This window comes from Brassica napus, chromosome A7 (genome assembly GCF_020379485.1).
Source record: "Brassica napus cultivar Da-Ae chromosome A7, Da-Ae, whole genome shotgun sequence".
Lineage (NCBI taxonomy): Eukaryota > Viridiplantae > Streptophyta > Magnoliopsida > Brassicales > Brassicaceae > Brassica > Brassica napus.
In genome coordinates, this window is record NC_063440.1 from 1,655,504 (window position 1) to 1,681,838 (window position 26,335).

The window sequence follows — 26,335 nt, forward strand, 5'->3', positions numbered from 1 at the left end:
TTGAAACCAGATATAGTAATTTGGCGTGAAACCTCTATTTATTAAATGCTTCCAAACATTTTCACGGTTTGCCAATTTCGAATTGTTGCATTTCCGACAAGGACAGAACATCTTACCACTTTCTTGGGCGAGCGGTGTTGAATCTGCTTGGTGCATAAATGTCTCCAGCCCCGCAAGGTATTCTTTCGTCACTCTCCCGTTAGCATCTCTATGCATATACATCCAATTCCGCAACTCGTAAATAGTCCCAGAGCCAGCCATTTTTTTTTCTTTCACGTTTTTTGTTGTTGGTGTGTTTAAAATGATGTTCCAACATCCATATTTATAGAAAATTTCGAATCTGGTAGTTGTAATTTTACTATGAAATTACGACGAAAATTAATTGTATGGCCAAAAAAAAAACGTGAGCCACCTACCAAGTTGGTGGATTCAAAATTTCCTCGTTAAGTACACGTAAAATATTTCGTCGTAAAGCACTCGCGAAATTTACGTGGATTTTACGAGGAAAAACTATTTCCTCGTAAAAGCCACGTCAATTTACATCGTCTTTACGACGAATATTTTTTGTCGTTAACTTACGACGAAATAACGATGCTTTTCTTTCTCAACGTACTTTCCTCGCAAAATCAACGTTTTTTTACGAGGATTATTTTTCCTCGTTAAACTTCCTCGGTAAAGATACGTTTTCTTGTAGTGTTAAATTATAAACCATTTATAATTTGCGACAAATTCAAATCATATTCATAAATCTTGACCCATCAACCGACCATAACCACATCTCTATGCTTTGGCAACTATGAACAAATTTTTATATAGCCTACACACTCATTCAGCCTTCAAGCAAGTATAATGATTTCTCATATATAGATATATAGATAGGCATTTTTGTTTAGCCAAACTTTAAAACATGAAAAGAGATTAATAATAGATATTATTAGCAAAAGAGATCATAGCAAAGTTTGTTAAAACTGCAAACACAAATCCAGAAAAAAAAAACCAAGCTTAGCATTAAACAAAACAATTCCAGTAAAGACAACTTCATTAGCCACATTTGGCACGCTTCACACCTTCCGACTCAATCCCATCAGCACCCCTTTTCACCAACTTATCTGCATGATCCTCACTCACACTATCACCTTCCTTACCAACGTTCACTCCTACGTTGCCTTCGGGTTCTGGGGCTTCAAGTGGGAGCACTTTTGTCACAGTTAAAGTTTGGGTCTTGGCAGTCAGGTTGTGGGTTGATACCTTCACAATGAACTTCCGGGTCTGTCCGATGGTATCAATCATGGCTTGAGGCACTGGAACTATGTGATCCTCTCCCACACTATCATTGGCCTACAACACATTTAAACATTATCAGAATGCATGTATGTGTAAGAATATGTTCTTAAATCACGTAAGCATACAGGCTTCATATATACCTCGTAATATCGCTCCACCAACTCAGCAGCTTTCTTTCCAGTCAATTCCTCACCAGCATCACCAAGGACAACAAAAACGGCTTGATCGCTATGGTCATATACAGAGAGCTTCGATAGATACCTGTAACAGAGAGACATTAATAACATTGCAGTCAAATAATTTGTATAGCTATATATAAACCACTTACTGCGGCACACCGACGATCTCACTCTTCCCACATTTCTTACACATAAGCGTTGTAGGACCTTTTGTTGCCTTAGTATGGCACACACCGCAGCCTATATAATACCATATAGAACCGTTCACGACATCATAAATTGTTGCTGTGCACTCAAACCAAGCAACCTGATAAATGTTTGAAAATTCAATGAGAAACTTAGATTATCTTATTGGATGTATCAGATATTGAGAATATAATACCTTAGCGGATGCCTGATTCATATAAGAGAAGAGGTCTCCCAGTGTCGCTAACTCAGGCTTAGTGACCACCTCTGCGTTAACTCTGCTGGCAACATCTAGGTTCGAGTCCAACCTAGAAAGAATGTAAACCAGACGTTCAATGGCGGAGTAATATAAGTTGCATTCCAACACATGAAACTTAAACATTACCAGCTGAGGTACAACAGCGTTTCTTGGACATCACCATCCAGAAATACCCGTGAAGACGCCATAGAAGATATAGATAGGACGCCTATAACATAAAATAATATCAGATATGACCCAACCATAGTTGACATCTTAAAACAGGAATGGAAGTTAGCAATACAAACCTCCAAACCATTTCGGGTTTAAGGTGGTGACCAAGATAACGCGTGCAGTGCCACCAGATACTTTAAACTTTTCACAGAACTCAAACGCAACCTTGTCCCAGAGGTACAGCTTCAGCACGGGATCGCTGTAACAACACAAACTCATGTGGTAAATAAAACCATATGTGAATTTGAAGGAAGATATAGAATAACTTACTCATGTGTTTGAACGTGAAGCTCAACTCGGCGAGATTTTGCTATCTCTGACTCATCAAGCAGAAGACCGTCACCGGGGACCTTCCCATTCACAAGTTTGATGTGGCCAATATAATCTGCAAGAGAAGATAATAAAACTCAATATTTTTATCTTACCAACCCGGAAACAAAACCTAAATCTATGAGTCTATATGAAAACATAATCATACGCAAACACCACAGAACAAATAAAATCTATAATCAGATGATATCATACTATCTAAGTTTATATTAATCTAATACTAATGCAAACAGTGGAGAGTGTAATGAGGTGAGAACTTACCATAAAGATCACCTCTCAAGTCGGAGCCAGCTTCAAATTCTTTGTGTCCATGAATCCGGAACCGATCTACAGGAAAGCTGATCGAACTGTCCTCGAGTCCAGAGAGGACAGAGTTACTTGAGAAGCAAATAGTGACACTCGACTCAGCTACCCGGTAGATAGTCTTGCTCTTTGATCCGAAAAACTTGTTGAGTCGGTATGTAGCACCAGTTTTCATGTGGCGCAAATATGTGTCAATCCTTCCATAGGGGATGAAGCCCTGGATAACACTCTCCTGTCGATAAAAGAACATCAATTAAAAAAGCTAGCAAGGATAGATATCTTTAGTGAAATCAAAAGCAAGACTATATATTTAACCCGAAACGAACAACTCATATAATCCTCACGACGGTACTAACAACAAATAATTATATAATCTAATCAATCAATTCTGGTCATAAAATAATCTTAATATTAATTATCTAATCTCATCAAACTATATATTAACATAGCATTGCAATCAAACAATATCATAAACTAATCTCGTAAAAAGATATCGTTCTATACCTCTTCGTCGATGAGAAGCATTTCGATGCCGATAAGCACCTTCGTCTGAACATTCCAAGCCTCCCAAAAGTGGATCAACCGGAACCGCACCTCGTCTTCATGGGGCCCGAAAGTGATGTCTTTGAAGGTAATAACCTTTCCCACGTTCTCGGAGACGATAGCTTTGCCTTTATCGACGGATGAGACAGAGGCTCTGCCTCTAACACCGAGTTTGAGACCGGAGGAGGCACCAGTTTTGCCGTTTGGTTTGATCGAATTCTTCGCTTCCGCCGTTACGTCTTTTGACTTCATCGGAATGGCATCGCCGGAAGAGACATCGGTTTGAGCGACGGGTTTGACCAGACCGGAGGGGATCGGATTGACATCGCCGGAAGATACACCGGGTTGGGCGACGGGGTTGACCGAACTGGAGGGGATCGCCGCTTCGCCGTTCGTTTTCACTGTGTCGGAAACACCGGATAACTTCATCGCAATGAGCGGTTGAAAGGCTAGAAATTTTTTTGATGCAAATAAAACATCGATTAAGAGATGTATATAGAATCTCAGAGGAAGAAAGCGATAAATCATCCATTAATGAGATTAAAAGTCTAGAGGAGTGGGGAGAGAATTGATTGTTTGCGATGAAAGATCCGTGAAACGTAGGAAACTAATAAGACGAAGAGAAAGGAGATCGACGAAACGAAGAAGAGGAAGAGAAAGGGGATCGAGGATTGATTAAGCAAAATTAGGGTTTGTTCCTCGCGGAAATGGAAAGAGAACTTCACGCGAGGTGGGCTTCACGGGCTGTTTACTCCGAACGATTTAGGGCCTGTGAACGCGAAGCCCAAATGACATAAGTGAGCATCTGACATGGCGAAAAGCTCTTCTCCTATTGGTTGATTATTACTGTCGACGTGGACACTCTAACTACTCAGGGTATTCCCCTTTTATTATTGTATGATTTTATTTTTGGCACACCAAGTTGTCTAACGAAAAGAGAGTCAAATACTTAGGAAGTAAGGAAACAAAGGAAAGGCCGATCGATGATACACAACACAGAGACGTTTCATTTAAAGTAGAGAAAGCTTGAAGCTCACAAAAGCAGTAAAAGTTACGGAAAGTTATTTTAAGTAGATTCTGATTTTATGTCATTCACACACTTAAAATATCGTTTTCATTAAAATACAACGCAGAAAGGGCAAGTAAGAAATAATAATAAGATCGAGAAAGTATGTTTGTTTTAAAGTTCATGCATAGCTGTGCATGTAGTATATCAATAATGTATACCCTATAATTGATAAACAGTGTACGTTACGTAATTTAGATGTTTTCATAACTGATTCAATGGTTTTCTTTTTAGTATTCAAACAATTAGAAACAGCAGTCCACTTGACATGAATTAACCTTTTTATTTGGTATGAAACATGAATTAAACCTGGCATCGAACCACAACTAGACTGGTCAGGTAACATCAACTTTGATCTTATGTTCAATTCATGTGATCTGTAATAGATGATGACCACGGTTTTTTATATTTTTTGCGGCCCTCTTCATCTCATCTGAATGAATAGCTTCATAGCAGATGAGATTGCAAGTTCTTGTAATCAAACATTCAGTAGTCATTACCAAGTTACATTCTAAGCAAATCAAAAATTCTTCGAAAATCTTGTTCACTTAGTTCTAAATCTAGATGGCACATGACTTTCACTCATGTGTTACATATTTTTCACTATAAAAATCTTTTGACCTTTGTAAAGTGATTTCTACGGTTTCTAAAATAAATTAAAGTGTTTGACGAAGTATGGCATCAAAGAGCAAGAAAAATGTTGTCTAATTTAGAAATGAAGTAGACCTATCAATTACATTTTAGTAGCTAACGATGGTACTAAGTGTCGTTAATTTAAGTGGAAGAAAATTCATATATAAAGTATAAAGCTTACACAAAGAGTACACTTGAAACAAAACAATATTACATAAATACAATTTCGTTTCTGAAAGATAAAGAACTTCGACCCAAAATTTTCTAGTAATTTAAAATAAAACTATGGATATTGAATTTTATCGTCCATATAGTAACTTTTATTTTGGAAAATTTATGTAAATCTATGAATCATATATATCATGGAGATAGGCTTATATGAAGTTCTCATGATCAGCGTGATCATAATTCATACCTTCTTGAAGTTAAAGTTGGCATAAGTCACATTGCCCAAATGTTCTCTTTTTATATCATATTATGGACTTGACCAGAAAAGAGGAAAAGAGATGGAGTATCTTCAATCTTTTACAATATGGTAAAGGAACATAATGAGTAGCTAGTCGCAGTCAGTGTTCCAAAAAAAAAGAGTAGTCGCAGTCATAATATGTTTTTTCTTAGACACTGGGAGAATCCCTTTGGAAGGTTGGATATGTTGTTTGGTATTTTGGCCTTCACTTTAGAATATATTATTTTGCCCATTTTCGTTCATTTAAATCACTACCTTTCGTTTTCTTTCACATTTCCACGCTATATAATATATCGTATAATTATTTACCGATAGTCAATTTATGTGTTCTAGTTATCTTTCATCCAAAAAGTCACATGTGAAATTTTAAACATAATTGGCAGTTAACGGTTTATGAACAAGCTCTGTGATCTGATGATCTGATGATCTGTCTATGTTTTTTTGGGGTATTCTCTATTCCTGATCCGGTCGACTTTGAGAAAAATACACTTAATAATACATAATGGATTGGATATCACAGATCTGAGTTTGTAATACCTTTTGACTAATGCCAGGAAATAGTCAAATCGTCTGTTACTAAACTACCATGTAAACTGTATGGGCCAAGCCAAAACTAGACAAGCTAAGTAACATTAACTTTGATCCCAACATAATCGAACCCAAGACAGATGGGTTTACACTATGCTCCAAGTCTTTTACCATAGTCATTTGAGCACTAATATCATGCTTAAGCGATAAAAAAAAATGTCCTCTTCATAAAAAAATGTCTTATAAGACCATTCACTTAAAAAACACTGAATCACAATTCTAAAATATAATATGTCTTTCTTTCTTATCTACGAACTCATTGATTAAACTTTCAAAAATCAATATTCTTTAAGATTTTTCTCTCAATAGATAAAATAGCCAAACACTCAATTTTTTTGTGACATACTCGAACGAATATAAGATTTATCAGCTTCAGCTTTGAAAACCTCCTCTCAGCAGATGCAACCGAAACTGGGATGCTCAAGAATATTCTACAAGCAATCCACTTGGATAAAAATCATGAACACTTTTCAAAAAGTCTAGTAGTTCAATAGGCGTCGTAACTCCTTCGGGTAAAGTTTCTCTTACAATTTTGAGTTCAGAAAAAAGATCAGTACCAACAATATCTTAATGATCACCATGAGTTAAAGAATCTTCAAGATTGACACAAAAAAACCATCAAAACTATCATCACCTGCTGATTGCAGTTTCTTTGAATCAAACAAAAAAATCAAATATTTTAATATTTCTGGAATTATTTAAATCTTGTCCCAAGTAAGTAGAGAGTTTGGTCTATGATCTGAATGAAATAGTCAACTCTAAATTTATCTTCGTGTAATAATCTCGCACTTCCCTGAATCTTCACCATACTGTCTTTTTCTTTTGATTACTGCACTCCTTGCTTGGGGAACACAACCTCAATATCCATAGAAGTTGCAATTAATTTAGCCGTTGATTTTGTTTTCTCAAAACCTGGATCTCTATATTTTTGAGAATAATGAACCAGCCCCTTAAACTGAGCAATATCAATATCAACATCAATATCCATGTCTTCTGTCTGGAAGCTCTTACTCAAAATGTTACCAACAAAGAAAAGATTGTACCAAATAACCAGAGAAACCAAGAATTCAAAACTTCTAATTTCATGTGTTTCACTTGTTGCAAGACATTTCATCTTCACACTGCTCTTGTGGATCAACACTAGTTTTAGCTATGTAATCTAAAATGTCCATGATTTTAAGAGTTTGAAATCGTATTGTCTTAACACTTTCAACATGGCTTTCCAAACGAGTATTCGACAAAGGCTTAAGTGTTAGACCATCTACCTATTCTTCAAATATTTTCCACCACTTACTTCTAGCTGAAAAAGCAATAAGTATGTGGATAATCCCAAAAACAAGAACACCATTGAAGAAGTCCTTACCAAGTGGAAGATTCAAACTATGAAAACTACATTGTGTATAAGATTCTCTGGGGTCACTTTGTTATTTACAAATATTAGGTAAATATAATATAACTAAATTGGCCATATTTCATTTGATGTTAATTGATTTAACTAAAGTAGACCAATTTATACAAATTTGAAACAATTTTGGAAGATGTAAACCATTTTGAACCGATTAAATCTGATTTTAATAAACTCGTTTTGGTGATTACCTATTTGCCGTCTAGGTGCCACCTAAACAAATTTGTAGAATATTGTCTATCAGCATTGATCAAAGAACAACTATATAGTATTCAAAACATAAATCATATTCGTATACATACACATATGTAGTGTATAAATCAAGATTCTTGTCAATATAAGTCTGTAAAGTTGTTGCCAAAAAAAAAGTAGATTACTCTCATTGGTTTCAGTGGCAACACAAAAACAACATAATAGTGTCTTAAATAAATTTTTAAAAAATACTTATATAATTAAATTGGCATAACTTACTATTTTAGGTGTTTTAATAAATGTTATTTGGTCATTTTCATCCTAGAGTGCTATCTTGTGATAAAAGATATTTTGTGTGTATTAAGAGAATTGCCCTTGATTTTTTTTCCTTTTTTGTTTATATATTGAATGGTGTTTGTGTTATTGATCGATTTCAGTAGCAACACCAAAAAACAGTCTTGTACCTTAGAAAGTCACAAAATAAATCCAAAACAATCATTTTGGAGATTTTTTTTACTTTGTTGGGTTTCAATTTGTAAGTTAGTTCATTCGAAATACAAAAATATTACGTATAAGTTAGCATAACCTACCGATACTAAAAACTAACCTATACGTTACACAGAAGCGTTCATGGACGGGCGATTCTCGCTTCTGAACCAGAGTCGGATACGGGAGTGGAAACGTCCGAAAGCTTGAGAGAAGCACGACTCTAGAATACCTGAGTTCGGAAGCGCATTTGAAGCGAATGCTTACAACTTAGAAGTGTGTTGTCGTAAAATTGGAAGCGTTAAAAGTCGGTCGAATGGAAAATAATTAAAGTGTTTCAATATTGACAGATGATATAACTGAAGAGACAAAGACAAAAATATTGTTGAAAAAAAAATCAAAGCTAAACGAAGTTTCAATGGTGGATGGATCTCTGCAACTCGGGGCAAGCTGGTGGAGATATTGAACGAGTTTTGATTTTCGTTTTATTTGGTTTGTTATGAGCTTTAACTAAATTCAAATATTTTAAAAGCTTTTAAATATTTAATTCGATTGTAACTAGATTTTATATTTTCATAATATACTAATACTACAAAGTAAACATAAAATAGTCTCTTTTAAAACTTATAAATACAATTATTTGAATCAATTAAGATTTTCTTTAACAATATATTTCATTTTATATATGGAATATATAATACATATATATATCTAATAAAGAACGTACCCAATTCCTTTTTTTTTTTTTGAAAACTCGATTCAACGTTTTTTTACGCTTCCGCTTCCACGTACCCGCTTCTGATTCCATGCAACATAGCGACTAACCAACAACCTGATGAATATGTGACTCAAGATATTTTTCAGTGTCTACTATCTTTATAAGCATATGCATTATTTTCTACACTTTCTTGTCCAAACATTTTTCTGGTTTTGAGTGTTTATACAAATATAGATTACCTAATCTTGTAAAAAAATAGTATTGAAGATTTAAAGCTGGATAGAAATCTTTCTCTATGGATAATTTGGTATCTCTGAAAAGTTCGAAACGTTAAATTATTTAGAGGTATTGACATGGAACCATTAGAGTTGATTAAACATGCAGAAGGAAAATGGCAACCTTGGTTCGCAGCAAATGCATTAGCCATTATAGAGGCACAATCACCAAAAACAATTGTTCCACAAATTGTTTGTTTACAGATGGTATGTATAGTGTATTGCTCATGACCTTCTACATCGCTATATAGTAGTGTGAATGGGTTTGTAAAGATGTCTGGACAAATTTAATTTATGGGTACAAAGAACCAAATAAGACAAACCTCCTCTCCACATTCAGAGCTAAAGCATTAGGTTGGACAATAGAAAATATGCTGTCAGAATTTTGGAACGGACTGCAAAGATTCGATATCAATGACTGAGAAACCTCATGCATTACTAAACTTCTCAAACATAGTTGAAAGAAATAACAACGCCACAAAGAAAATATCAATCATTTCATGACTAAACTTCTCAAACATAGTTGAAAGAAATAACAACGCTACTACGAAAATATCAATCATTTCAAGATCTCTTACGCACCTCTGACACAAAATGAAATCTGTTGATTCATTAGCTAAAATTGCAAAGCTTTTTATAGTGATCTGATTCAAGACCACTTTTTGTGTGAGTTATAGAATAGTTTTTGGTGTTAAAAACAGAAACAAACCAACAGGACAAGATTAATGGGTCTAAAAGAAGAAGCCCATTAGTGATGCAAAACCCAATGAGAGTTCGTTCTGTGAGGTAGAAATATGGTAAACCTTTCTGAATCGGCGAGCGTAGATGACGACTCGAATAGCTCCTGGAGTCGGAGCTAATCTTCTGGGCCAACACTCCGCCGAGAGGAACCAAGAAGCCACTGTTTACGTCGGTGGTCTCGAACCCCAGGTACTCGAGGAGAAGTCATGTTAGGGCTTTGGATTGATTCATGAGTTTGTTTTGTGTGTGTGATTCAGCTTTCTGAAGAATTGCTTTGGGAACTGTTCGTACAAGCCGGCCCACTTGGTAAGCTCTCATCAATAGGCAATGCTCGGTTTCTTCGATAGCTAATGGTTTCTTGTTTAGTGGAACTTGATGAACATTCTCACATTAGGTCTTTGTGTTTTTTATTTTTGTTTTTGGGTTCAGTGAACGTCTACGTCCCGAAAGATAGGGTGACAGGTCTTCACCTAGGATATGAATTCATTGAGTTCCGTAGCGAGGAAGATGCTGACTATGTAAGCATTTACTTGTTCCCTTCTTTGGAAGAGTTTTAGACTTTTTTTTTTTTTTTGAATGAATGTTAAATTTTATTCAATCCAAAAAACCCCTTTGGTGTACATTTACAATGCATCATATGTAAGAAAAATTCCTGTACATTTTTGATCTATATTTCCCTATAAACTTGAGACTGGTCTTGTAGAGAACCAGTATCTAAGCCCCTCCTCCAGCTTTGTGTAACCCATAGTCTTGATTGATGAAAATCTGTTCCTGATGTTTCTCTCCATAATCTTGATCAGAGTTGTTGTAGGCAGAGGCTTCTCACCATGCCTCCGACCATTTCGCTCCATCCATAATCCATGTATACATGTCTGAAATATATACCGCAGCGTGAACTGCTGTGTAGTGTGTTGATCTTTAGATATCAACTCCACTATTTCCCTCCAATTTCTCGTGTACTCACTTCCCATGACCCCTCTTGCAAGATTCTCCCACACAGCTTCTGAGAACTTGCATTCGAAGAACAAATGGTTTCTAGTTTCCATAGGCTCATCACATAAGGAGCAGGCAGTGCTAATAGGTCCTCCCCACTTCATCATCCTATCTCCTGTGGACAGTCTATTGTGTATAGAAATTCAAGCGAGAAAAGCGAATCGTGAAGCTGCATACCTGAACCAAATCCCTTTGCTCCAATTACAATCAGTCCCCCCTTGCTCTTAATGATTCCCAAGTAGACTTCATTGTGCAGTTTTAGACTTTTTTCTGAAGCACAAATGGTAAATGTCCTTTTTGTGCAGGCAATTAAAGTTCTTAACATGATTAAGATCCATGGGAAGCCTATTCGTGTTAACAAGGTATCATCTTTGTTTCTGCAGCATCCTTTGTGAGTTTTGAGTTGCCCCGTTTTTTGTTTCTCTTGGTTGTAATTGTATTAGGTGTCTCAAGATAAGAAGAGCTTGGACGTTGGTGCTAACCTTTTCATTGGAAACCTTGACCCTGTAAGTCTATCTTGATGGTAACTATACTCTGGAACATTGCTACTTCAACTACAATGGTAATTTTACTCTGAAATGTTTGCTACTTTACAGGATGTGGATGAAAAGATTTTGTATGACACTTTCAGCGCATTTGGTGGGATCGCTTCTAATCCTAAGGTTGAATCCTTTATTACTGTTATGTCATATCTGTAATCATATGAGTAATATGCTCTCGACTTTTCATTTCAGATAATGCGAGATCCTGATACCGGGAACTCACGTGGTTTCGGTTTCATTAGCTATGACTCCTTTGATGCATCTGATGCTGCTATTGAGGTCATTCTCTTTATTTCTTTTGGCTATCACTTGGCTACGAGAAAGAGTCCCAAACTCCCAAAATATGTTTCACATAAATAGCTTCTCTATTCAACTAATCCTAGGAATGTATATTGCAGTCCATGACCGGACAGTATCTGTGTAATCGTCAGATAACAGTCTCTTACGCATACAAGAAAGACACCAAAGGAGAGCGCCACGGTACTCCAGCAGGTTAGGATCTTTATACTCATCTTAACTTGTTGGTTCAGTTGATTGAAGGAGCACTTATACTTAAGAATCTGTCTCTCTGTTAATGGAATAACAACAACAATACATTGCTTTTGTGAATGCAGAGAGGCTTTTGGCTGCCACAAATCCAATTTCCCAGAAAAGCAGACCTCATACTCTATTCGCAAGCGGCCCACCAACTGCTCCTCAAGCTAATGGTTTTCCACGTCCGTTTGCCAATGGCGGCATGCAACCTGTTCCGATCCCAGGTCCTCGTCCAACACCTCCACCACCACCTCCACAAGTCTACCAAACTCAGCCACAATCTTGGCAATCTCAGCCGCATCAATAACAACACGGCTTAGCTGTTCCACCGCCTATGCAGTATCATCATCCTCAAGGAATGCCGCCGCCACCACCTCCCCAGTTTCTTCATCACCAACAAGGTTTCGGCGGTCCAAGACCACCACCACCACCTCAAGCCATGGGAATGCACCAACATGGGTGGCCCCCGCAACACATGCAGCAAGGTGGACCACCACCGCCACAACAACCAATGCACTACCATCATCCCATGTCTATGCCACCACCACCACCACACCAAGGCTGAGCTCTTTTGTAAACCCTTTATTTCATGACAAGTAATCTCAAGAATTTTTCAAACTTCACTTTTAAAATCTAAGAAATTATCCAAACCAAAAGCTAGAACAATATGCCATATTGTCTCATGTCTTGTCTCTGAATTTCTGCAAGAGAATCTCTTTATCTTTTGTTTAAGAGATAGAGGGAGAAAGAGAGGGTGGAACTTAGTGCGCATGTCTGGTTTTTAGTGTTCATGTTATGCTGCAGAATGTCTGATGCCGTGTGCTTTGGGTTTTACCAGAAATATGCTGTAAAAAGACTCAATTACTCACTCTCTGACCCTCGAGGTTGCTTTTTACACTAAACAAGAAAAATCAGACACGAGTGATTGAACAGAGGTAGCTTGCTGTTCTAGTTATGGACCCATTCTCTTTAGTCACTCTTCCAATAGTCTGTCTAACCCTTAAAGAACTGAAGATATGAGACACATCTGTATTGCGCTTCTGAGAGATGCCCAAAAGACGAATATTCAGATTTTTTTTTAAATGAACTCTTGTCTCTTTTGATTTCAATCATTTGTCACTTCGTTTGCCAAGTCAAAATAGTCCATATCGACCGTTCACGTGTCATTTACTAAGCATTTACGATATAAAAAATATAAAGTGAACACATCTGTTCTTTTTTCTCGTGTTGTATGGTAAGAAATTGTGAAACCTACAGTTCTTAGGTTGCTTGAACTCTTGTTTTGTTAACAAATAAACATCATTTATAATCCCTTATATTTTAATTAAAAATCATTTAATATGTGAACTATGATAATGTGTCAATGCTAGAATTATTCTCAGTCCTTAGATTTTTTTTTAATTATTAAAATAAATACAATACATGTTATTTATTATTTGGTCTATCTAAACATATATTATACTTCTTATTAAATTAACATACAATTAATTAGTAATCTATAAAAAAAATTCTTAAATAAAAACTACGGAATTACCTAATATGATTTAAAATATATATGAAAACTGATAATTTTAGATAATAAAGATTTAGTAACAATTTGTGTACCCTCTATCACTTTTGTTTTATTTCTATTATTAAAATAAATAAAAATTATATTAAGCATATAATAATATTTAGATTTTTTATATATGGTATATCTTGAATTTTTTTAAATGACTATAAATTACTAAAAATTTTAAAAGTCCTACATTGAAAATTTTGTGATCAATTGTTTATTTGTTTTGTTATAAATAATAAAAATAATCATAAATTACATGAGTTGGAAATCTCATTTTTTCGTGACGAAAAAAGGAAATCTCATTTAACAGATATCCAAATTAAAATTTATAATTATTTTAATATCATTTATATTAAGTATATACCGTATAAATAAATATTTCAGTTTCATAACTATAGAAATATGTATCATATTTGAATTGGTAAAAACTAAATATTTATGCAGTTTTAACTTAATCAAACCATTAAAATATATTTTACAATTTTTTTATTATTTAAAAATATTTTTTCTAAAACTATTTATTGACAAAATAACCAACATTCTCGATACATACAAAGAATTCTAAAGATGTAAGACGTTTTTCGGTTTCTTCACAATCACATTTGTACCAAGAATAAATAACTCAAAGGCGGGACAATTTGACATGGAATGCTTCTGACTTACCATCGACAACAAGTCAACAATGGTGCATGTGTGAGATGTACTGGTTTGCTTAACTAGACCGTTTTAGAGTCCAAAGTACATTTTAGTGTAGTATGTTGTTGCTGACAAAACAATTTTGGAGAAGGCACATAATGATTACAGTTTTAAATCATTGCACAGCCGCATAATCTACCCCTTACATCGACCACTTAATTAAAAATTAGAAAGATAATTTAGTTAAGAAATTACATAAACATTATGTTTTTTTTTCTAACATTCATCATAATCCGAGAGTCGAACACTGGACCTTCGGCTGCTGTTATTGCCACCGGAGAACAAAGCAACCCAAACCTCAGAAAACGCTTTGACAATCGCGCGGTGGTGGCGTTTCGCGTTTAGCGTCAAGAAGCAGCTTAGAAGCTGCTCAAGCTCAGCAACTTCAAACATGTTCTTCTCTACTATCATCTCCATCATTGATCCCTTGAAGTCTTCGTACGGATCCTCCGATCTCTTCACCACTGCCACTCCTTCCATCACAACCGGCGCCGCCGCCGTACACGGGATTAATCTCTGCACGAAGGACGACAGTCTTGCCGGAGACGGTGGAGGAGAAGGCGACTCGCTTTTCTCCTCAACAGCCAACGACGTGTTTTTCTTCCTCGGATGGTTTCTCCGTCGTCTGGTGACACGTGGCAAACCCGAAGAGGAACTTTCCGGTGAGAGGTTTGTGGAAGATGGTAAGAGACTCTCTCTCCCCGTCTCCTCTTCGTATTCCTCGGTGGAGTAAATGCTCCCTCGCCGCCGTGCGTATCTCTCTTTCTTCACTGAACGACGGCGATCATCACCGTCGTATATTTTCCGACGAGGCGTTTCGTATTCTCCCTCGTCTACTTGAGCAATCACGTGCCATTTCCCCTCGCTTTCCCACTGAAACGTCGGCGTCTGCGGCGGCGACAACGACGGCGAATTCCTCCGGGAAACATCCAACAGTGCAGAAGAGCGTCTCCGACTTGAGCCGCAGCCAAAAGTGGTAAACACGTGTTGTCTTAAAGAAGAACGACGACGCTGTGGCACGGTGGTGACGGTGGTTATGGGGTTAGCCGGTGGAGGAGATGGGCGGGGAAATGAACGGACGGGATCGAAAGGGAGATCGGAAGGATCTTTTGAACGGCAAGACTTGAAGGAGAGGATTCTTGTTATCTTTAATTTGAAACGTTTCGTCATTACTTTTTCTTATTTTCTCTCCTCATGTTTCTATGTATTATGGAGAAGTGAAGAAGAGTATGGAGCATTAAATGAGAACTTAAAGTCATAATTGCCCTACAACTTAAAGTCAAACACAAAAATAACTTTTTTTTTTTGAAAATTGGTTTTGCCCTATTCACCCCACAAGTTCATATAATTTACGAAAATGCCCTCAATTTTTTTTTCTTTTCGAAAATGACATTTTTACTCTCTCACACTCATCATCTTCAAGTAATTACAAGATTGCCATTGTCATCAATACCACAACCACCATGAACAACCAATTTGAAGCTCTTAATGCTCCCAAAATCGATTTACCCTTCTTCTTTTTCCATTCTTGTGAACTAAACACAACATATCTCTCACTTTCCCTCCACAATGAGCTAAAAAAACCCAAGATTTTGATTATAAAATTTTTATGGTTCATAGAGTCATAGAAGCTAACGATTCTGGGTGGGTTACTTTCGTTTGTGATTCTGTGTGCTTGGAGAAGCCTTATGTATGCTAAGGAACTTATCTCACCAATTTAAGGTATGACATCGAGTTTTTTTCCAGATCTGTTCGTCAGAAGACTTACTTGGGAAGTCGTCTGGCTGTAGACGACTTACCTGGAAGTCGTCTGGTCAACGCAGAGGTTATTTTTGCAATTGACTTTGAAATATGTAATCTGAGACGACTGAAAGTTAAGTCGTCTGTTTTTGTTTGGTTTCAAAAAAATTTCCAAAGAACCTAGACGACTTACATTTCAGTCGTCATAGGTTAGTTTTGCATTTAACTGGATAATTTCAGAAGTTTGACTTCCCCAGACAACTTACATTTCAGTCGTCTGCCGAAAATTAAAATAATAATATTTTTTAAAAGTAAACGACTTACAATTAAGTAGTCGTAGGTTAGTTTTGCAATTGAAAAAAAAAACTTCAAGATTTAATTATACACAGACGACTTATAATTCAGTCGTCCACGAGACGACTTACTTGTAAGTCGTCCAGGATTTTTTTCCCAGATTCTGGTCAAACCTCGTGAATCCTGGACGACTTACATTTCAGTCGTCTCGTGGATGACTGAATTATAAGTCATCTGTATATAATTAAATCTTGAAGTTTTTTTTTTCAATTGCAAAACTAACCTATGACGACTTAACTGTAAGTCGTCTACTTTTAAAAACATTATTATTTTAATTTTCACTAGACGACTGAAATGTAAGTCATCCAAAAAAGTCAAACATCTGAAATAATCCAGTCAAATGCAAAACTAACCTATGACGACTGAAATGTAAGTCGTCTAGCTTTTTTGGAGTATTTTTTTTAACCAAACAATAGTAGATGACTTATTTTTCAGTCGTCCGAAATAACAGATTTTAAAGTCAATTGCAAAAATAACCTCTGCGTTGACCAGACGACGTATAGTTTAGTCGTCTGGACAACTTAGATTGAAGTCGTCCGCGTCTTCTCCGCTAGTTTTTAAGTCTTCTACGTTAGTTTTTGAATAACTTGTATTTTTAAGAGTGATAAGTAACTTCAAGATATGTAAAACTCATATTTACAAAATATGTTCTCTCCCTTAGTTTTACTAAATTTGACTAACTTTTTCAACGTAAACTTATAAAAAATATGATATGCTTTGACTAGTTACTATTGTTTGTTTCCATCTCTTAAGTATTATTGTTATAGACAATAATGATGACTATTGTTATGAGTTGGAAGAAGGGTTAAAATGCTTCTTAAAATGTTGTATCAATATGAAGCTACCAACATTCTTGTTTATTAAGATGAGAAAAAGGCCATTGGAGTTTATTATTGCATATGAGAGATCCAAAGATAAAAAAAGGCTACTGAAGTCTATTATTTCATTGATTTGTAAATGTGTAAACACATTGTTAGCACATTTAATACATCTTGGAAAATATTATTACTGATTTTACAAAAAATTCACAACTAAAAGAGTAGACATGCAATTCACAAAACAGACCACAAACAAAACTATTATAGATCATTCCTCTACAAAGACAAGCTTGGACTCCACTTGATATGGAAGAAAACTTTGTCAGAAGACTTTTAAGAAGTCCAGACGACTTCCAGGAAGTTCAGACGACTTTGTCAGAAGACTTTTAGGAAGTTCAGACGACTTCCAGACGACTTTACAGGAAGTCCAGACGACTTTTAGGAAGTCCAGACGACTTCTAGGAAGTCCAGACGACTTTTTCAGAAGACTTCCAAGAAGTCCAGACGACTTTCAGACGACTTCCAGATGACTAACAGGTAAGTCGTCCCAGAAGTCTTCTAGATCTGAAAAACCTGCATATTAAATCCAGATCTGAAAAACCTGCATATCCAAAAACGTTCAAATGGCTTAAAAACAGAAAAAATGAGTGGAAGATTAGATAAATCTACCTTTACAGAACACACAAAAATACATATCTAAAAATAGTAGATCTACCTTTAAATTAGTGGAAGATGAGTATCATCTAATTAAAAACCTGAAAAAAAGATAGATTAGTAAGAAAGACATGAGACAAAACTGAAAAATTCATATAAAGTTTGGTGTTTTCAAGTCAAAGAGATTACAGTGGGTTTGGAGAGTTTTAGTTTGGGAAAAAAATAAGAACTTTATACAACAAGAAGTTACCAAATGAAGAAAAATCAGACATAAGAACTTACCAAAACGCTCAGATCTATTATGAAAGGGAGACTTCGTCAGAAGACTTCCATGAAGTCCAGATGACTTCCAGGAAGTCCAGACGACTTCCTGGAAGTCCAGACGACTTCCTGGAAGTCCATACGACTTCCTGGAAGTCCATACGACTTCCTGGAAGTCCAGTCGACTTCCTGGAAGTCCAGACGACTTCCTGGAAGTCCAGACGACTTTGTCAGAAGACTTCCAAGAAGTCCAGACGACTTCCAAGAAGTCCAGACGACTTCCAGACGACTAACAGGTAAGTCGTCCTAGAAGTCTTCCAGATCTGAAAAACCTGCATATCAAATCCAGATCTGAAAAACCTGCATATCCAAAAACTTTCAAATGACTTAAAAATAGAGAAAATGAATGAAAGATTAGATAAATCTATATTTATAGAACACACAAAATACATATCTAAAATTAATAGATCTACCTTTAAATTAGTGGAAGATGAGTACCATTTGATTAAAAACCTGCAAAAGAGATAGATTAGTAAGAAATACATGAGACAAAACTGAAAAAATCATATAAAATTTGATGTTTTTAAGTCAAAGAGATTAGAGAGAGGTTGGAGAGTTTTAGAATGATGAACATTACATTTTTGTTGCAGCCATTTGAGAGAAGGAGAGAGAATGTGTAAATTTTTCTTTATATAGGGAGACAAAAAATCCAATTAGGTTAAATATTTTTGACTCAGACGACTTCCTGGACGACTTACATTTCAGTCGTCTGGTGAGAAATTAAAACAGACGACTTACATGTAAGTCGTCCAGAAGAGTTTAACATTTTTTGCGGGAAATTAAATATTTTTAGCGGGAAACTAAAATAGAAGACTTTCCAGACGACTTACAAGTAAGTCGTCTGGTTTAAATTATTTAAGCGGGAAAATAATTTTTTTAAAAAATTTTAGGCGGGAATATTTGGACGACTTACATGTAAGTCGTCTATTTTAATTTCTTCACCAGACGACTGAAATGTAAGTCGTCTAGACCCTAAACATAACCCCTAAACTAGCTTTTATATGTCCGGTAAATGATCCGGTTAGGTTAAAACGTACATTGGTAAAATTAAAGGTTTGGTACGATGTGGACGACTGAAATATACGTCGTTCGAGTAAATTATTCAACAAACGACTGAAATATAAGTCGTCCACACCCTAAACATAACCCCTAAACTTAATTATATAATTAAACACTTCATAAAATCAAATCAAACTTGAAAAGTGTTTACTATACACAGAAATAAACACATATTGGTGAAATCTAATTTTTGAAAAAAAACATTTTAGTTTTCCAAAATCTAACCCTAACAATACATACAATACTACAACATATGTTTGCCAAACTCCTAAACCAAAGTATTTCATGATTCACTACTTCCACTCATCTATCTTCAAAACAAATCAATTTTATCATATCTTAATTTATATCACTTAAAACTGTTTATAATTACTTGATTTTTATTTTTCACGCATTAAAATATTTTTTTACAAGATTTATAAATTATTTTTAAAATAAACTGGTACCAGACGACTTACACTTCAGTCGTCCAGACGACTTCCAACATCTCAGACGACTCAGACAATTTACTGGGGCTATATTCGTAAAAATGGCTTCTGTTTTTTTGTTTGGTCACAAGGGGCTGAGCTGTAATTTCACTAGGCTTTTAGGTTAGTTTTGCATTTGATTCAAGTTTGGGTATAGGTTTCGGGTTAAAATCAAGTTGTGAGTTAGTTTTGACAAAAACCCCTATCTTTAAACCCTAAACCTCCCTCATCCTTACTAATGCATACTTTATCCCATGATTTCTAATGCATTCTCTTGTGTTACCGCCAGGGCTCCACCAAAATTGTGTACCGCACTAGTCAGTTTTTTTGCATAGCCTTTGGTAAGCGATAGCAAGACATCACATGATTTGGCAAAGCCGTAATCACTGAGTTATTTGGATTGTTATGGTAAATAAAATTAGGGATCCAAAATTTTATAATTTGAGATAAAAAAATATCTTTTTATTATAAAGTGAAGATCGAATCGTCATGCCTAGATATTGTAAAATTATACATATATAAAACTTTTCAGGCTACCCCCAGATTTCTTTCCATATATTTTAATTAACTTAAGATATTTTTAAAAGATTGTATTTGAGTTTATATATATTTATGATGTAAATTATTAGAGTAATTGTAATTTTTATTATTTTTGGTGACTACAATTTTGTAATTATTAAAATTTATTTTTCTTCTTTTCAATACCAGAAAACCCATATAAACTGGTAATTAAGTTAAAATAGTATTAGTTAAAATTTAGTTAGTCTCTTATCTTGTTTATTTAATTTTGATGAATTATGGTTAAATTAACATAAAATTCAAATTTTTTTAATGTTAAAATCAACCAATATGAATTTTTAAATTTTAACTAATAAGCATTTATTACTTGGTTCTAAGAACTATATGAAAAGGCATAGGCGAAATGAAGAGCAACTAAAATCTAGTGATCACTAGTACATTAAAAACCCTAGTCAAGTACTTTTGTTTCCACGCAACAAAACAAATTTAAAATAAAATATCAAAACATAATAATATTTTCTAAGAGATATTTGTGTATTTTTCTCTATGAAAATCCAAATAATTTATTTGATTTTTAAAAAACTTGACAATTTATCCTCAGCCAAGTCAATCAAGCATATTATTAATGTGTTAGACTGAAAATATAATTTCTTAGTTCAAAGTTATTCATAAGGGAATACATAGTGATAGAGTCTATTGCTCACTTTCACACGTTCTTTTTCAAATACTTTTCCATTTCCAGTGAGGGCATCACTGGGTATCACTGGTGTAACTGCAGCGGTTGCAGGTGCGGTTGCAGGAGTTTGCGGATGTGGGTGGTTGCGATTTTAAGTCTTTTTTAGAGATTTGTACGACTGATATAGTGATTATAAATTAGTGCATTTGCGAGGATTTTATGACTGGTAAACTACCTAACCAAATGCAACAGTTGTTAAATAATAAATTAACAATATTTGCATTTTATATAATTATTAAAGCATTAAAAATCATAATACTATAATAAATATAAAAATAAAAATTATATTTATAAAATCATTCTATTGATTTTTTAAAGATTGTAGAAAAATATTTTTGTTTTAAAATTTTGTAATATAATATGTATACATTTTACAATTTGTATTATTTCAATTTAAAAGTTTTATTGAATATTTTTAGTTTTTTTTTTTAAATTACCCTCCGCAACCGCAAACGCTAGCTGAATCCATTTTTTGATTTTAGAAGGTTCAGAACGGTTTGAAACGATTTGTAGCATTTTTCGCGATTGCTTCAAAATGCCAACAACCGTTACCAATCGCAAAAACTGCGTTTCTAAGTGGAAGTGGGGAAACCAGTCATACTCTTAGTTGAAGCTAAAACCAGTCTCTTTAATATGAGGGCCTCAAAAGTCTTACCAAAAAAAAATTGTTCTTTTTTCTTTAAGAACTTTGTCTCTTATTCTTAGTTTGACATATACGTACCATCTCTATTTTTAAATTAATCTTGTTTTTATTAAAAATTTGTCAACAATTTCCATTTTTATGATATCTTTCTTATTAGGAAGATATATTTTCATTGTCAAAAATAAAAGAATAAATGTTCTTTCAAAAATATTAGGTTTATGTTATTATCACGTAATTTCTAATAGCAAATTTAGAACCAGTTCTGAGAACCAATGGAACAATTTATTTCTAAATTTTAAAGATATAATATATATAAGTTGTATGAGTTTCAAAATTGTCAAAAAATACTATCTAAATTAATTTTAAAACTCGGCTCTCTGATTAACTGAATTAATGATGTATTTCAAATTTATACGTCTAAATGACAAAAGTAATATCAGTTAAAAACACATGTTGAAGAAAATATAGTAACGAAAATACGTAATATACAAAAACGTAATCCACACTATTTATAATAGTAACTAGATCTTGACCCGTGCATCCGCACGGGTGTTTGCTTTAATTTGTAAAACATTACAAATTCATAACTAATTAGTAATTGTTGGATTTTAAAAATTATGGCCCGTTATATATTATTGTTTGACATTTATTGTATTTGTAATACAAATAAATGAATACTAATACATTCATATATTAATTTTTTTGTTTCATTGTTTATTTGATATTGTAATCCAAATATTATAGTTATTTATAGTATTGTATATCTAATTCTATTCCGGTGGTCCATTAAACAAAATTAAAATAAACATTAGTAAAAATCAATTTTTGAATACATGTATATTTTTGAATTTTTTTTTTTGAATTTTGTTTAATGATTAATTTAGACAAAATATGTTTTTAGTTAATTAGATTGGACCCGTTGCACAAAACAAGTAATTAGATTGAGTCATTTTCGTATATATTTTTTAATTGCTATGTATGTTGCTAAACAAAAACTTAAAGTAATTCTACTTTAATAAGATATATATGCACGTGCTACATGTCAAAGCTCATCATCATACGTTTTTCTTTAAGAAGATGAACCGTTTATTTTCTTATTCGCAGTATTATAGCAAAAACAACAGTTATTTCACACCAGTGTTCAAATTGGCTAAAGAAATAGCAAGCAACATCAATTGGGTACATCCTCAACATCAAAGAACTGTATCATTGTAGCTACCTAATGAAAAATAGCTTATGCATAGGAAACATGCATAAGATAATATATCTCAACACATTCCTATCAAATTTGTTAACAGCTTTCAGTCAACCAACCAACACAAATGGATTGAAAACTAAAAAGGAAACATAAACAATTATATGTTGGTACAATAAATTACCCAAGATGTGAAGGAAGACTAAATCCACTTAAACGGACACACTTTAATGAGTGAACCTGGAGCAAGTAAAGTAAAAACAACTTTGTGCAGGCCGATAAGGTAGAACACCTGGAACATATAAAAGTATGTTTGATGAAAGACAAATATATTAGAGTGAAAGCAAAACAGTCCTCAAACCCATCATTTTTCATGGTTCCAACTTCCATTCTTGTGTGAGTCAGCTATATGACTCATATGATAAAATCTTATTAGCTTTATGGATAATACATTAGTTTATAGTTCTATGATGAATCTATCAAAATAAAACCAAAAGTAAGTAAAAAAATAAAATGACAATTTTTATTAATCACAACCTAAGAAAATTAAATCGTAGAAGAAATACACCAAAATTGTGTTAGATATTGAGACAAAGAGATCAGTAGATTTGTTTGTAACCTAGAACTGACCACCACCGCCAATAGCTTCATTTCGTGCCTCCTCCGCCGCCATTAATTTGAGAAGCGACGGCCATGGATACTTTCTCCAGATCGTCGATGGTGGTGTAGCTCTAATGCGTCAACTTCAGCATCCTTTTGATCTTCTTATCTCCTAGACGCATGCTTCCTCTTAGTGGAAGAAGCCGATCAGCCATGTTTCTGCTCTTAAGCGCGGCGAAGAGAGATTTACTCTCCGTGAAAGCAATATTGAGTTAGCCTTCCAGCGATTATTCCATGGCACCTAGTTCCTTGTATTTGCATCAGAAAAGTTTAGGCTCAGACCTTTAACATTAAAAAGTATTCAATCGAAAAGAGTTTTAGGCTTACATCAAGATTCACTCGTCGTAGTCTGTGGACTTTCCTCTGTCCCGGTGATCCAACACCACAATAGACGACCTCCACCGACAGAAAATGAGGAGGATACGGTGATATGGAAGAGGCATGAATTTGCCAGCAACTAAAATAGGTTCGAGAGTTTTTGTTTTGGAAAAAAAGATCATGAGGCAAATCGTAGCAGCTCTCTGGCTTCTGAAAGCAAAAAGTGAAATGGAAGAGTGGAAGGTGATTCTAATGTAATTTTGTTCTTTGAGTTATTCTTTTCACTTTTATATATAAGTTCCAAACCGTTCATCTTCGGCATGAATGTCACCGATCGAATTAAATACGTATGTTTAAGATATATCTTTCATTTATAGATCATAATTCATACGTTTTTTTATTTACTCTTAAGTTAGGAGTTAGGACTAATAGTGAAAAGGAAAAGAAATTCGCGGCATTAAGTTATAGAGAGAAAAATATTTACAGATCATATGAGAAAGCCCATATCATTCCAAAAAAAAACTTACACACTATTAATCTGTTATCGATCGATGACGGCATGACGTGGCATCAGACAACCTTATGATTGGTGGAATTAAACAGATGATGTGGACACTTTTAGAACTTTTAGTATTGTAAGATATAAATAACTAGGGATTTTGTTCGGGCTACGCCCGGGTTATTTGTTTATAATTATTTTGATTGTTTTAGTAACAAATTTCTTAAAAGTTATACATAATTTAAAATCAATAAATCGAAAAATGTCTACAACATTAGCAAATGAAGATAGATTTCTTATATTAATCTCTTGTTAAATTTAACATTTGATCTTCTATATTATTTTTGCATTTTCATACTGATTATATGTTGTTTATTTTGATGCATATGGTTTTTCTGAAGCTGCCAATAACATCAATAGTGGGGTTTAAGTAAAATATTATTCATAGTAAGTTGAGTCGTTAACTTTTCTACATTCTTTATAAAATTAATTACTATGGAATATTCACATACGTTGCTAAATGATGAGCTAATGAGGAAGGCCGTATTGAAACCTAAACCGGTGTTGGATCTAATTTTGTTTGGTGTTACAATTGATGATTAGCAACTTTTTACTGGTAGAAATTAGAATTCACGTGTGGCATAGTTAGGGATGCTTTAGAGCATCACCAACCCCTTTCTATTTTTTTCCAAAATGAAGTAAAAGTAAAAATGGAGTAAGTAATGTTCCAACTCAGTTTCATATTTTATTCCATAATAGAGTTTACTCCGTTTATGGGGTATTTTTTTTGGTTCATCATTCCATTAGAAATAAAGTTGGATTACAGCATTTTTAATCATGGACAGACGCAAACGTACGGGTACGGGGTCCTGTGCCCCCTACTCTTTTTTGTTTTCTCTTAAATAATTTCAGTGTATTTAATTAAATATTTTATAGATTAAGAGGAAAATATGAAAAGTGCCTCCAATCTAATTATATTTTTGATACTTTTAACATTGTGCCCCCAACTGTAAATGTGTTTAGATCCGCCCATGTTTTTACTCTATATCCACTTTTACTCTATTTTAAAGTAAAAAATAAAATTTTACATTGGAGATGGTCTTAAACAAAACTATGTACAATAGTAGTGATATACCTTTTATTAATTTTCTCTTTACATGATTTTAGTGTTTCTAGATTATTATCCTTTTTTTAATTGGTCCTCTTTCCATAGAATTAATCTATAGATCCAGTGATTTTTAAATAATTTTTTGTTTGTTAGTTTATTTAATTTTGTTTTTTGAAAATAGCAATTTTAAATTGTGGAAGCTGCCACTGCATCACAATGGTTTTCTGAAACAGTGAAAGCTGGAAATTATTCCGAGAGCATTAGAAGTGATCGACGTTTGTGAAAGGTACCATTGGTCTGTACCTTTCCATGTGGCTATGTGTAGCTCTCATAGTTTATTATGTTCCCATTGGCTAGAAGAGTTGTTGCTAGGAAGACCGATGTGAATTTGTAAATCCAACGAACTGGGGACATATAAACATATACTAACTTTAGATTACCAAATGTGAATTTTTTGAATTTTTTTTATCACACCATTAGTTATATATTTATTTTAATTTTTTTTTATTTAGCTGGGTATTTAGTAAATATTCATCATGTATTTGTTATATAATTTTGTGTACACATGTGTATATATAAAAGAGTATTGTTTAGCTATTTTAGATGTGTATATGGTAATATAATATTTCATTTTCGACCTATATACTAAATGTTTGATGAAATATAACTAATATTTAATATTTTTGTTAAATAATAGATACAGAAGATGAGTATAAAGAATTATGACTAAATATAATCTTAAGTATTTTATATAGTATTATAATTAATCAAATTAATTTACAAATTGTATTAATATTGTTTTATGGTAAGATCAGTAACGTTTGTTTACTTTTACAGTTTTACATGAAAGTCTATAATATTTGAAATATGTTACACATTTTGATAATATATTTTACTAATTGATTGCAAAAATTAGTAGATCTATTGCATAACATAGTTTGTTAATCAAACTTATTTATTGGTTATATTTAAATAATAGTATTAGAAAGTATTGTTACAATTTTATTTATTCCTACTATTATTTGTCTTTTCTATTTTTTCACATTTTAATTAA

The 26,335-nt window shown here is 33.9% G+C and overlaps 3 protein-coding genes and 1 long non-coding RNA gene across 5 annotated transcripts; 1 reads left to right on the plus strand and 3 right to left on the minus strand.

Annotated features, from left to right (window-relative positions):
• Nucleotides 1–912: 912 nt before the first annotated feature.
• LOC125576711 (replication protein A 70 kDa DNA-binding subunit A-like) lies at nucleotides 913–5,184 on the minus strand. The gene is made up of 9 exons (XM_048737328.1): nucleotides 3,259–5,184; nucleotides 2,713–2,986; nucleotides 2,392–2,506; nucleotides 2,196–2,320; nucleotides 2,035–2,116; nucleotides 1,846–1,957; nucleotides 1,613–1,770; nucleotides 1,425–1,545; nucleotides 913–1,338 (listed from the first exon to the last, which is right to left on the minus strand). Exons 1-9 carry the CDS (start codon nucleotides 3,823–3,825, stop codon nucleotides 1,042–1,044), a joined length of 1,851 nt encoding a protein of 616 aa, XP_048593285.1. The 5' UTR covers nucleotides 3,826–5,184; the 3' UTR covers nucleotides 913–1,041.
• A 4,690-nt stretch (nucleotides 5,185–9,874) lies between these two features.
• Nucleotides 9,875–12,742, plus strand: LOC106357716 (splicing factor 3B subunit 4-like). Of its 2 annotated transcripts, XM_013797404.3 has the most exons (9): nucleotides 9,875–10,056; nucleotides 10,125–10,173; nucleotides 10,297–10,385; nucleotides 11,166–11,222; nucleotides 11,304–11,366; nucleotides 11,457–11,522; nucleotides 11,595–11,681; nucleotides 11,801–11,894; nucleotides 12,017–12,742. In XM_013797404.3, the coding sequence occupies exons 1-9, from the start codon at nucleotides 9,952–9,954 to the stop codon at nucleotides 12,241–12,243; spliced, it is 837 nt and encodes a 278-aa protein (XP_013652858.2). In that variant the 5' UTR covers nucleotides 9,875–9,951; the 3' UTR covers nucleotides 12,244–12,742. The 2 variants fall into 2 exon arrangements, with proteins under 2 accessions (XP_013652858.2, XP_022544310.2); XM_022688589.2 differs by lacking the exon at nucleotides 11,166–11,222.
• Nucleotides 12,743–13,743: 1,001 nt separating this feature from the next.
• LOC106356162 (transcription repressor OFP7-like) lies at nucleotides 13,744–15,530 on the minus strand. Its single transcript, XM_013795971.3, has one exon. The coding sequence runs from the start codon at nucleotides 15,358–15,360 to the stop codon at nucleotides 14,407–14,409; it is 954 nt and encodes a 317-aa protein (XP_013651425.2). The 5' UTR covers nucleotides 15,361–15,530; the 3' UTR covers nucleotides 13,744–14,406.
• A 7,661-nt stretch (nucleotides 15,531–23,191) lies between these two features.
• On the minus strand, nucleotides 23,192–24,551 carry LOC125576734. Its single transcript, XR_007315163.1, has 2 exons — nucleotides 23,684–24,551; nucleotides 23,192–23,604 (listed from the first exon to the last, which is right to left on the minus strand). It is a non-coding gene; the product is annotated as an uncharacterized LOC125576734 (long non-coding RNA).
• Nucleotides 24,552–26,335: the final 1,784 nt, after the last annotated feature.

Coding starts and splice junctions, on each gene's coding strand:
- LOC125576711 (XM_048737328.1), bottom strand. CDS start 3,825: ATGATTTATCGCTTTCTTCCTCTGAGATTCTATATACATCTCTTAATC. Junction 1,958..2,034: donor ACGCTGTTGTACCTCAGCTG/GTAATGTTTAAG, acceptor CATTCTTTCTAG/GTTGGACTCGAACCTAGATG. Junction 1,546..1,612: donor GAGATCGTCGGTGTGCCGCA/GTAAGTGGTTTA, acceptor TCTCTGTTACAG/GTATCTATCGAAGCTCTCTG.
- LOC106357716 (XM_013797404.3), top strand. CDS start 9,952: ATGACGACTCGAATAGCTCCTGGAGTCGGAGCTAATCTTCTGGGCCAA. Junction 10,174..10,296: donor CGTACAAGCCGGCCCACTTG/GTAAGCTCTCAT, acceptor TTTTGGGTTCAG/TGAACGTCTACGTCCCGAAA. Junction 10,386..11,165: donor GCGAGGAAGATGCTGACTAT/GTAAGCATTTAC, acceptor CTTTTTGTGCAG/GCAATTAAAGTTCTTAACAT.
- LOC106356162 (XM_013795971.3), bottom strand. CDS start 15,360: ATGACGAAACGTTTCAAATTAAAGATAACAAGAATCCTCTCCTTCAAG.